The 12,681-nt window shown below is 40.5% G+C and overlaps 1 protein-coding gene across 4 annotated transcripts in view; it reads right to left on the bottom strand.

The window, feature by feature from the left end:
- The window catches only part of FLACC1 (flagellum associated containing coiled-coil domains 1), a 31,302-nt gene that overhangs the window by 4,067 nt on the left and 14,554 nt on the right, over positions 1 to 12,681 (bottom strand). For all 4 annotated transcript variants that reach the window (XM_007501613.3, XM_007501616.3, XM_056807177.1 and 1 more), the window contains 7 exons: positions 12,542 to 12,635; positions 11,651 to 11,712; positions 7,756 to 7,853; positions 6,878 to 6,930; positions 4,478 to 4,577; positions 2,916 to 3,019; positions 417 to 479 (listed from right to left, as the gene is read on the bottom strand). In XM_007501613.3, the coding sequence (XP_007501675.2) occupies positions 417 to 479; positions 2,916 to 3,019; positions 4,478 to 4,577; positions 6,878 to 6,930; positions 7,756 to 7,853; positions 11,651 to 11,712; positions 12,542 to 12,635 (574 nt within the window). The remainder of the gene's footprint in view (positions 1 to 416; positions 480 to 2,915; positions 3,020 to 4,477; positions 4,578 to 6,877; positions 6,931 to 7,755; positions 7,854 to 11,650; positions 11,713 to 12,541; positions 12,636 to 12,681) is intronic.

The raw sequence follows: 12,681 nt of genomic DNA, 5'->3' as shown, positions 1-12,681 counted from the left end.
ATGCAGTGCTGGTTAAAAAGCTGAAACAGTATGGGTGTAGTGGAAAGAACACTGGATTTGGGTTTAAATCCTGGCTTTGCTGTTTAATGTCTGTGTATGCCCATCGGTCAATTGCTTAATCTCTCTGTTATTGGTTTTGTTATCTGTAAAATAAGAGGTTTGGACTGGATGACTTCTGAGGTCCCTTCCAGCTTCCAACTCCTTCCAGGATGTATTATTGAAATGAATGGAGCCCAAAAGGCAGAACTGGGTCATGATGGTTAAAGCACACAAGTTCTAAAACCCCTAGAAAGTTTAGCTGTAGGCCATTAATTTAGATTCTTTGAGGAATAGTTGGAGAGTCAATCTCTTGGTTCCCTGCCTTTTCATTTTGCTTACTTTGTACAGGCTATCACAAAATGGAAAAAAAATCCCACCTCCTTGGCTTTCTGCAGCTCTTCTAATTGTATTAGGTCTACATCATGTTGTTTCACGAATTCCTGAAAGCAAGAGCATATTGAAGATTAATCTTATACCACTTCTTTTTTATTTATTAACCCTTATCTTCCATCTTAGAATCAATATTGTGCATTGGTTCCAAGGCAGAAGAGTGGTAAGGGAACTACATCATATCTATTTCAGATATGGCACTATGGTACAATGAAAAGAGCACTGTATTTTGAAGTCAAAGGACCTAGATTTAAATTCCAGCTCTGTGACCTCACTCGAGTCACTTAAGCTCCATGGACCTCATTTCCTCATCTGTAAGATGGGAGGGGAATTATGCTAGATGATCTCTAGAGTCCTATCCAATTCTGTGGGATGCTATGCTTCACCAAGACTAGATCAAACACAGGAAACACAAAGGAGAGCATGTGCCATTCACCGATAAAACAAAAACAAGAGAATAACCTCCAACCTATCCCCACCTCCCAGTCTAGCATAGATGAGAGAGGACAGAGGACAGAGGAGAGGAGAAAAAAAGAGAGGGAGAGAGAGAAAGAAAGAGAGAGAAAGAGAGAGAGAGGGAGGGAGGGAGGGAGGGAGGGAGGGAGGGAGGGAGGGAGAGGGAGGGGGAGACTGAGAGAGAGGGGGGGGAGAGAGAGGGAGATAGGATAGGAGGGAGAGGGAGAGGGAATGAGAGAGGTGTGATAGAGACATGGGAGAGAGAGAGAGGTTTTGCAGGACTTGTGGACCAAGATGCAAGGCTGGAGATCTAGCTCTAGATGTCAGTCAAGAGAAGATTCCAATGGAATGTTCCCAGGAGGGGCAGTTGGGGGCTTTTGCTGGCCACACTGAGAGGGAAAACTGGGCTTTTGGACTTGGTCTCTGTTTCTCTGACTCTGAGCAGTTGAAGTTGACACTGAGAAGAAAGACTTGGTTTTTGGACTTTGTCTCTGGCTCTGAGCAGTTGAAGTTGACCAGGGGAGAAGCTTTTGAGTTGGTGATCTATAAGAGAGTTGAGCTGGACAGGAGAAAAGGAGAAATTTGAACTTTGTTTCTTTCTGGGGTTAAGCTGAGAGATCTGGCTGATTTGTGAAGAAGAAAGAAGATTCAAATAGTTGTCCTCCATCTCCCTAACTGTCTTAGAGTCACAGTTTGTGACTGGAATACTTCCTCAAGCCCTTCTAAAATTATCCTGTAGTCTAGGGAAATTCACATCCCTCTTACCTCAGTTTCCCATCCTGTTATCCCAATAAATTCCCTGACTGAGAAAGCAACTGGAGTATCTTTATAGTTCATTCAGGAGGCAGGGAAGAAGCAAAGGCTTCAAGAAGATTTGGGAGGTAAGGGAGGCAAAAGGGAGAGGTTGGTTAAGGGAGGGAGGAAGGGGGTTATGTGCCCCCTGTGTACCAGCATCCTTGTGTGTGGCATCCCTCAGCATTTCTTTGTTCTATCTCCATTATAAATAAGCAGTATCAGGTCCCATAGGCAGCCCTCTCCAGACACAGCCAGTCAAAGAACAGTTTATCCCCTCTATTTCAACAAGAAATAGTTTCCCTTCAGCTTACTATTTTATTATAGAGAGAGACAGAGACAGAGACAGAGACAGAGAGACAGAGAGACATAGAGACAGAGACAGAGAGAGGCAGAGAGACAGACAGAGACAGACAGAGAGAGAGAGAGAGGTGACTTACAGAGTAGAATTAGCATTAAAACCACAAAATTATAGAATTGAAAAGAATCCATTCAGCAAACACTAATTGTTACAAAGCCCTTTCTTTTATATAATGTCATATCATGCTATGATTTTTACATGGTTTCCTTCCTTCCTTCCTTCCTTCCTTCCTTCCTTCCTTCCTTCCTTCCTTCCTTCCTTCCTTCCTTCCTTCCTTCCTTCCTTCCTTCCTTCCTTCCTTCCTTCCTTCCTTCCTTCCTTCCTTCCTTCCTTCCTTCCTTCCTTCCTTCCTTCCTTCCTTCCTTCCTTCCTTCCTTCCTTCCTTCCTTCCTTCCTTCCAATAAAATGTTTTTCTGTAAAGGAAAAGACAGCTTAGGGAGTACCATGATGCACCGAATGCTGGATTGGGGTCAGGAAGTTGAGTTCAATCTACCCTCAGACACTAGCTGTGAGACTAAGTCACCTAAATTTTGCTAGTCTTAGTTTCCTCATGTGTAAAATCAGAATAATAATAACACCTACCTCCCAAATTTTTTTTTGGTGGGGATCAAATGAGATAATATCTGTAAAGCACTTTGTAAACCTTAAAGTGCTATATAAACTAACTGCTAGTTATGATTATTATTGCAATATTGTGAACCATGCAAATTGGTCCTTTGGATTCATCTAAATAACTTAAATTCGCATTGTCTCTAAAAAGCAAGTACCTATTAAATATAATATTCACAAGTCATTTTGAGGCTCACAATGTTATTTCTTGTCTTTAAAAGTTTATAATAGATCTAAAAATATTCATTCCTGGGGGGAGGGGGATTACCTCTCTCTCCTTATTGAACTTGTCACAGGTTTGGAGATGGAGATCTTCAAGTTTTCTCTTTTCTTCCTCTACATCTACCTCAAATTTCTTGGTTAATCTGTATTCTGTGGAGAATCAGAGAATTAAGTATATATGTATGTATGTGTGTTCTCACAAGTTTATTTGTGTCTGAAAGATACAAAGAAGAAAACATGAAATATCTGAGAATTTAAAAAATGGTAACCTGGATCAAACTAATGGTTCACCCATGCACTTTCACAATTAGTAATAATAGGTACTAATAAAATAGTTACTATCATGTGGGAATCCAAAAATATTTTGTCAAATATGAGAGAATATAAGAATATTCCCCAAGTGATAAATGCTTAAAGATATGAACAGTTTTTGAATGAAGAAATCAAAGCTATATATGAAACCCAAACTTTACCTTTCATCTTAGAATCAATACTGTGCATTAGTTCCAAGGCAGAAGAGTGGTAAGGGCTAGACAATGGGGGTCAAGTGACTTGCCCAGGGTCACACAGCTGGGAAGTATCTGAGGCCAGATTTGAACACAGGCCCTCCTGTCTCTAGGCCTGGCTCTCAGTCCAGAGCTACCTGGCTGCCCCCTTTAAATCATTATTGATCAAAACAATTTTGAGATATATCACACATATCAGATGGTTTAAAATGATAAAATGGCAAATGTTGGAAAGGATGTGGAAAAATGGGGGCACCAATACACTGCTGGTAGAACTGTGAACTGATCCAGTCATTCTGGAGAGCAATCTGGAATTATGGCCAAAGAGTTATAAAATTGTGTACCCCTTTTGACCCAGCAATACCACTTATTGGTTTTATTTCCTAAGGCAATCAGGCAAAAAGGAAAAGAATCTATATGTTCTAAAATATTTATAACAGTTCTCTGGAATGACAAAGAACTGGAAACTAAGGGAAGGTCCATCAATTGATGAATGGCTAAACAAACTGTGGCATATGATTGTGATGGAATACTAATGTGCCATAAGAAATGATAAGGTTAATTTTGGAAAAAAAAAACATAGAAAGACCTATATGAAATTATAAAGAGTGAAACAAGCAGAACCAAAAGATTATAAAAGGCAATGGAAATGTTGTTTGAAGAATGACTCATGTACGCCTACCTCCAGAGAAAGAACAGATAACATAAATAAGATATAGTTTTAGATACACATGTATATCTTTTTGTCAAATGATGTCTTTTCTAGCAGGGGGAAGGGATGGGAGAGAGAAAGTTAACTGGGTGTTTTAATTTAACAAACAAAGAAATTTAAATTTTAAAAGCTACCAAAAGAAAAAGGTTTTCATACTAACAAATAGTTGGGAATCGACTTGGATTAAATTACATTATTGTTCTAAAAAATGAAGTGGAAATAATGGGGTATGCTATGACTTTTACAAGGACACTAAATGAATGCATGAGTAGTTGGATTAGAGGTAGGTCACAGTCCTTCCATTCCAACCTTCCTAGTTGATCATATTTCCTTTAAATAAACCTAGGTTGTTAATATAATACCTAAAACATTTTGAGATTCTCTACATACTTTGCTGCAGCAAGACTTTTTCACGTTCCATTTTTTCATTCTTCTCCCATTCTACCTTTCGCCTTGACCACTTCTCTTCCATTTCATCTGCAATGCTGTCCTAAGGTAGCACAGAGGACCAAAGCACATATGGACATCATGGTCGTATGAATCAAGGGTATCCAGGAGAGGGGAAGGGAGAAACTTTTAAAAGCATTTTCTATAAATCCAATGGTCATGGAAATAGGTTTTGAGCAACAATACATGTAAGACCCAATGGAATTGCTTGTCAACTCTGGGAGGGGGGCAGGGAAGAAGGGAAGGAAACAACATAAATCATGTAACCATGGTGAAAGAAAATAGAAATCCAATGGTGGTGTTGAAATGGAAGACTGGGAAGTGGAGGTGATGGCTCCTGTCCAGGTCGTACTCTCTATTGCAAAGTCCAATACCACTCTCACAGATAAGCTGTCTGGAGTTAGAGAGTGACACACAGGAAAATCGAAATTTCAGGAGATCAACTTCAGTATTTTCCCAGCTTTGGCCTTTGGAATACTTAAAGAATTCATCGAAGGGGGGAAAAAGAATGTTCATGACTATTGCTATAGCAAAAATAGAATTTCTTCTGGCAAGTAAGATACAGTATTTTTTACCCCAGTGCTCTTATGGATTCTACTGGAATTGTAAATCAAGTGAAAAATCCATTGAGCCAACTAAGATATGGGGGGAAAGATTCATTAATCAGTGGCTTTGTTGTTGATTATCGTTTAGGAAATAATCCATTCTACGAAAGAAGAAATCAGATAGAGCAGAGGTTCTCAACCTGGGGACTGTGAATTAAAAAAAAAAAACATTTTCATGACAAAATTTAAATATAATTGATTTCCTTTGTAATCCTGTGTATTTTATACATTTAAAAATATTCTTCTGAAAGAGGATCTATCCATAGGCTTCACCAGAATGCCAAAGGGATCCATGCAGGGGTGTGCTGAAACCAGTTCAAACTAGCTTGAGAGCTGATAAATTTTCAGTATGAGCATTTACACCTCAAAAGTCAGGAACTCTTAAAACCGGAGCTTCATTTGTTTTGTACAATTCTAGACTTAAGAAAATGATGGGGAAAATATCAGTAATGCAGGTTAAACTTAAAGGCATGTAGTACTTCTCTCCAACCCCTAGAGTCAGTGATTAAACATTAACCAGCACACTACTGGAGCTATGATACAAAATAAGTTAAGAAAAACAGAGGCAGTATAGTGGACAAAAGAATGCTGAACTTGGTGTCAGAAGGCCTGGGTTCAAATCCTAGCCCTTACTAGTTGTGTGCACAGTAGCAAATCACTTCACCTTTGTGAACCTCAGTTTCTTCATCTGTAAAATGGGAATAGCAGGAAGTGTAATTCCTCCTCAATGTGGGTACAAGGGAGATGCTTTGAAAACAAAGCAGCATGGAAATGTCAGTTCTTCATAACTACTTTGAGGACATGAGGAGATTTTAGACATGATGCCAGTCCTTACTGGTTTGCTCTAAGTCACTTAGTGACCTTTCCAGGAACTCATGACAGCAGCAGTCATTCTGCTCCTAAGCTAGTTGCACAAGGATAGGAAGGACAGCTCTTTGGGATTATGGAGGGTCTTGAAGAAAAGTCATGAATTCTGGGATATGCCATAAATTTGAGCAGTTTTCATCCCTCTCTTTCTCCTGGACCTTCTGATGATTCTTTCCTCCCTGGGGGGCCTCTCAAAAGTCTTCATACTGAATTTTTATAACTTTCAGAAGGAATTTGTCCCTACACAAATGCATAACTAAAAATATGTCTAGACTCTCTCTCTCTCCCTCCCTCCTTCTCCCTCTCCTCTTCCCTCCCCCTCTCCCCTCTCTTTCTCTCTTTCTCTCTCCCTCCCTCTCATCCCCTCTTCTCTCTCATCTTCCCGCCTCATTTCTCTCTCTCACTCATGTACACATTCACACCTACAAAATCATACCAGTGTTTCCAAAAGGATTTAAAAGTGGAGGGAGGGAATGCTAGCTCAACTTCTTTCTCCTACTTTATCAGGGGCTTATAGATATTGAATGAATGAATAAGCAAATTAATACATCAACACAAGAGCAATTAAAAAAAAAGAAATGAACACTGACACTTCAACCTGCCCAACTTGTTTCATCTGCCTAAGGAAATATATCCCTTCATTTCCATAGATATCCATCCAATAAAAATGAATATCCATAGCTCAATTCAATTCAGTTCAAAGTTCTGTGCCAGTCCCTCTTTCCGGGGAGTAGACACTCTCAAACCAGCTTCTCCCTATCCGGTCTCCCCAGGAGTTATTTTCCATCCAGTACCCCATTTGGATTATTCCCCCATGAATTATCTGCCAGGAAATGAGGCTTGAAGATGGTTCAAAGTAGCTCGATCTCACCTGGTACATTCGGAACATATTCTTCAAATACTTGTACTCTTTCACCATACCCTCTAAACAGGAGAAGATAAACAAGCAGAGCTATTAGTATTCCATTTAAATACACACACACACACACACACACACACACACACACAGCCTGAATAGCTCAAAACTGCACTAAAGCCTTTGGGACATCCTGTATAACACCTGAACAAACTTCACCCAAATCCCTAGTGATTAGTCCTTATCCTGAGCTAAGATAATATGAGAAGCAGGGACCTGACTCCACTCCCCATAAGACATGGCAGGGGGTGGTGGTGGGGTGGTTAGGGTTAACTAACCCTAAATGTCCTTTCTCCATCAAAGTCCTAAAATGATAGTGGGTTATTTTATTTTATTGGGGGGGTCTTTCTTTGTATTCCCCAGCACTTAGCAAAGTATCTAGAACATAGTAGGTGCTTAATAAATGCTTGCTGATTGGCTCCATCACATAGTGAATAACAATAATACCTCATGCATGCAGGTATAGGGATTTTATATTTTACAAAATGCTTTCACGTGCATTATTTGTTTGTTTGTTTATTTATTTATTTTCCCCTTACAATAACCCTGAGGAGTAGGTAGAGAAGAGATTCTTATGCCCAACATCACCTGGCTTTGGAATGGTGGAGATAGAACTTGAATGAAAACTTTGTTTTGGTATTTTGTTAGACGTGTTGATGAATGGCTTTCCCTCCTTTTAGTCAGGCTCTTTATATGATGCATCCTTTTCTAAGCTCTAAGAAGAACCCCCAGAGAAACCTGGCAGATGCTACCCAATTAATCTGTGTTCCCTGCCATGATTGCAGGGTTTTGTCTACATTACAGAAGAAGCATTGTCTATATTCTGGCCATACCTAGCTTTCCTTGTGCGATTGTTTTCTCCATTTTCAGGGATGATTTATACTTTTCCTCTAGAGCAGCAAGTTCTAAAGTGTGAGTCTCCTTGAATTCTCTGGGTAGTCACCAAAGGGAAAAAAAAAGAGCTCATCAATGAAAAGACATCTGAACATAGCTGGGAATCCCCTCCCCAATTCAACAGAGCTAGAAAGATATGGCAGCCATGGGGAGCAATGGGTACTATGTCTAAGGTCATACCTTGACTAAGATTCAACACGAACCCTAACTCTTATGCTCTCCAAGAACCCTTTGGGAATATCCATAGTCTGACATTGACAGGATCTGCCACTTTGAAGGATAGTTGTGTTAACACATTGATTAAGCTTAGGGAACCTCTGGCCAGCCTCAGATCCTGTGATTCCCCCACCTTGCTGCTCCCTTTCTTTGCCATCCACAATGCTGGTAATTTTAAAAAGATTTAATTTTTGTATTTTTTAGTTACATGTAGAAACAATTTTTGACTATTGTTTTCTGACATTTTAGAATTCAGATTTTTTCCCTCCAGTTCCTGTGGTGATAAATAGTCTGATACAGGTTATATCTGCACTTTCATGGAATACATATTTCCATATTGTTCATGTCATGATAGAAGATACATATGACATATATAATAAAGATCTAGACATAAATGTTGACACCATAAATAGTTTAGGAGAACATTGTAAAGGTAAAAGGCAGACTATAAAAACTAATATAGCAATGGATTTGATTATTGATTATAAACTGATTTCAGATATTCTGCTTGCTGTGCTAACAAAGTATCCTCAGTTTATATCAGTGAAGTGAAGCTCATAATTGAACTTCTCTTCAGGGCCAGGTACAAGGATGCTAAAGAGACTCTTGTAAAAAACAAAATATTTATTGAAATATAAGGATAAAAGGATTTCTAACCCTAAGGGGTTCTAACTCCAACCCAAATAAAACTCCCAGGTTCCCTAAGAAACTGCTTCTCCTGTATTTCATAGGCTACACTAATCCTTCCTAATCTGACTAACCCCAATTTTCCCTATTCTACAATAAACTACACGATTATCCTTAGAATTCTTAATTTGCCTCCAAGTTATTAAAAACAACAAAGGCAGGGGCAGCTGGGTAGCTCAGTGGATTGAAAGCCAGACCTAGAGATGGGAGGTCCTAGGTTCAAATCTGGCCTCAGACACTTCCCAGCTGTGTGACCCTGGGCAAGTCACTTGACCCCCATTGCCTAGCCCTTACCACTCTTCTGCCTTGGAGCCAATACTCAGTATTGACTCCAAGATGGAAGGTAAGGGTTTTATTAAAAAAAAAAACAGCAAAGGCTGCTGGTTGAGTCTCAACAAGAATCAAGTTAGGACTCTGAGCCTTGGCAGACTCAGAGTCCAAACCAAAGGACAGGTTTTCTTTGGTCTTTTCAGAATTAAACAATCTATAAAGACAGTAATAGATAGATAGTCACTAGCATTTCCCAAGTTGGAAAAAGAAAACACTTAACTACTTCAGGTCTTTACAAAGAGCGAGACAGAGACAGATGGGAGTTGGGTATGTTGGGAGCAGGAATTTTATCAAAAGCATCTAGTTGGTTATTAGTGTTGGTGCTCTGGTCATCATTAGATTATGACTGCCTTGTGCCTAAGGGTACCACAAGGAAGAGGTTGGGAAGTGGCAGAGGTAAAGGAAATATATTTAGGTGTTAGGCAATAGTGACTGTAAAGGGTGGTGTACTTCGGTAGGAGACAAGCCCCCACTGACAATCTAGGATAGGTAGAATGTGACCCATCTTCCCACCCTCTGGTTCATTGATCCTAAGCTCTTCAGGATCATGCCTAGGCTCTATGAGAATCTGGTGACCCCGCTTTGGAAATCCCCATTCTAGATAGCAGCAGCTAACACCAAAAGGAAATAGAATAGGTTCAGAAGTACTTTTCTCTCAAAGCTACTGAGAATGCTGTAGTGGCCAGTTGTTGAATCAGAAAGGGACTTTTCAGCTCTGCCTTTCTGTTCCTCATTCTCTCCTGTTCCTCCCCATCTACACAACTATTTTTCCTAATGTTTCCTGCTTTGCACTGTAATGTATGGCCAGAAAGGAAACACACACCCACACAGAGGAAATGGAAGGAGAGAGAGACAGTTGATGAGAATGGAGATGGGGAAGAGATTGATCTTACCCTCTCTTCCCTTTGGGGAAAGTAGCCCAGTCTTGTCTCCCTGAGGGACAGAATATGTCTCCTCAGAGAATGGTTCTGTGAGGTAGAGGATAAGAAGTGGAAGAGAAAGTCCTAGTAGGATGACCTACTGTCCCCCACTGGTAACCCAATTTCTTTTTAAGAGGCTAAATGAGATCTTCTGCCTCTGGTCTCCTCAGGAACAGCAACTGCAAGTTCTCTTCAAAACCCTGGGTTTATACCCCCACCAAGGAGAGATGTTGTTCCTTGGATTAGTCAGTCTGGATCACTGGGATCCAGAGGTTAACCCTCTTTTGGGGGAGACGTATGATCTCCCCAAACCTTCAGTCCCCTTTACTGCTACCAGTAACTGACTCAGACCTAGCTCTAGGTAGGAGGATGAACAGGATGCCCTAACACTTGTCCCCTCTGGCAAATCAACCTACCAAGAAAGTCTTGGGGTCCAAGGCTGGGGAAAGCCTTGACCCCTCTTTCTGCCAGCTGCCAGTTGATCCCTATTCCTCAGCTACTTAGCTTTGAATTCAGAAGTCCAGGAACAGGTCAGGGAGAGAGATGGCAAATAACATAGAGCTACAGAGAAAGGGAGAAAAGGGAGGGGGTAGAAGTAGGAAGGGACTAACTACTAGGTGTGGGGCAGAGAATTTTAACAGTTATTTTGCAGAAATAATCATAACAACAAAGTATATATTATTGCTTTAAGCTTCTCCAAACACTTTCTTTACCCAAACCCTGTGAGGTAGTGAGTAAAAGTATTTTTACACCCACTTTATTTGTTGTTCGGTCATTTCTGAATTGTGACCCCGTTTGGGGTTTTCTTGACAGAGATACTGGAGTGGTTTGCTATTTTCTTCTCTAATTCATTTTACAAATTAGGAAATGGAGGCAAACAGGATTAAAGTAACTTTCCCAGAGTCACACAGTTAGTGTCTATATTCACTTTCCAGGAGAAAAAAAATGGGCTCCAAGAGGTTAGATAAATCACCCATGGTCATACAGTTAGTTAAGTATCAGAGCTGTCCAGCTCTCTTCCTTTTTTATTCTTTGATCCTTTTTACTCCCCCCCCCAATTCCCCCCTCCAGTTCCCCTTTAGTTTTTAGAACTGCTCTTTCTTTCACTGATACAAATTGACAACTTTTCTTTAAATGACAGTTTTAGTTGCTTGGAGCACTGAGAAGACAAATGATTCATTTGTGATCATATAGCTAGTATTATATGACAAGATAGGACTTGAATTCAGATTTATCTGATTCCAAGTCTAGGCCTCTATCTCACCAGACCTGTTTCCCAGGCCCTCTATTAAAGGACAAAAATGGCTACTCTAATGTTAAAAGGAAGGAAGGAATTCCTGGAAAATGAAAGAACCCATTGGATGAGAACAGTGCACTGAAGCCAAGAATCTTTTGGCATCAAGATGATTGTGGCACCAAGACAAAAACAGAGCATGCTCTCCATGAGGGGCTCCAAATCCAAGTGTCTTGCCCTCCTTAGGTGTGTGTGCACTCCCTCCTCTCTCTCTCTCTCTCTCTCTCTCTCTCTCTCTCTCTCTCTCTCTCTCTCTCTCTCAATCTCTCTTTCTCTCTCAATCTCTCTCTCGTTCCCTTTTCCTCTTTCTCTCTTATTCCCCCCCTCTCTCTTTCTCCCCCCCCCCCAATTTCCCCTCACTTTCCCCCTCCCATTCAGCAGCTGTACCTCTTGCTAGTTTCAAATTCTTTCTGGAGTTCGTTGTACCGGTGTTCCATTTCTTCTCTAAGCTAAAAAAGACAGGTTTGGCTTTAACAGCATGACCCAGCCCCCTTTTTCAAGGCCCCTCTCAGGTTCTATGGAGCTTCCAACCCATAGTGAATTCCCTTTTCCACATGCCCTTTACACTTTCTCTCCATAGCTCACAAGCTTTGAATGCTATCTATGTCCCTGAGAACAGGGAAGTGGGCCAAGGAATTATGAAGGCAGTGTTTTGAAGAAAATATATTTGGTCAAAAATAGTGATGAAGCACAGTCATTTTGATAATAGAAAGAGAGAGTGCCTAACTATACCACAAAGCACTGAGCTACAATCAGAATTAGCCTGGTCTGAAAGGAATAGACAACTTAGTCTGACAGGAATTCTAGAAGTAAATGGATCCTCCCACCTCTCCACTGATTCAACCCAAGGTGAAAGGTCCCAGGCAGTGGTTCAATTATGAAAATAGAATGGGCTGCTTACCCCAGCGCTGATTCTAAGCCTTAGTGGATATCACCAAATCCTCGGAATGCACTTCATATCTCTCTTAACCCATTTGAAATAGGAGAGATTGGGGAGAAGGGAAAGTGTAAAGTATTTCTATTGGTGACTAGGCATCCACAATGTGGATCCATGATCAACAAAATGAGGCAAGATTACCAAATAGCTGAGTGAAGCTAGAGCCTCCCTTATGAAGATCATAATCTAGTGATCTAGTATAAAAAGGAGTCAATGGATGGATGCATCTTGAATGATCTATAGCCAACAGATACAAACGTCCTTCTTGGACTAGGCTTGAATGGTGGCCCTGCCGTTCTCATGGATCTAACATTACCCAAGTAGACTTAAAGACAACTCACCAGTTTCTGAGCATTTTGATGATCTCTGTTCATTTGCTCTATTATTGAAGTTAGTTCCATGATCTGATTTTCTAAGTCAGCCACGAAATCTGACCTACAAAGCAGAGATGGTTCTCTCAGTCACACGGTTTTCCATTCCT

Source organism: Monodelphis domestica, chromosome 8 (assembly GCF_027887165.1).
Source record: "Monodelphis domestica isolate mMonDom1 chromosome 8, mMonDom1.pri, whole genome shotgun sequence".
NCBI classification, from domain to species: domain Eukaryota; kingdom Metazoa; phylum Chordata; class Mammalia; order Didelphimorphia; family Didelphidae; genus Monodelphis; species Monodelphis domestica.
Note: the sequence above shows the minus strand (reverse complement) of the source record. Positions and strands in the feature narration are given on the sequence as shown.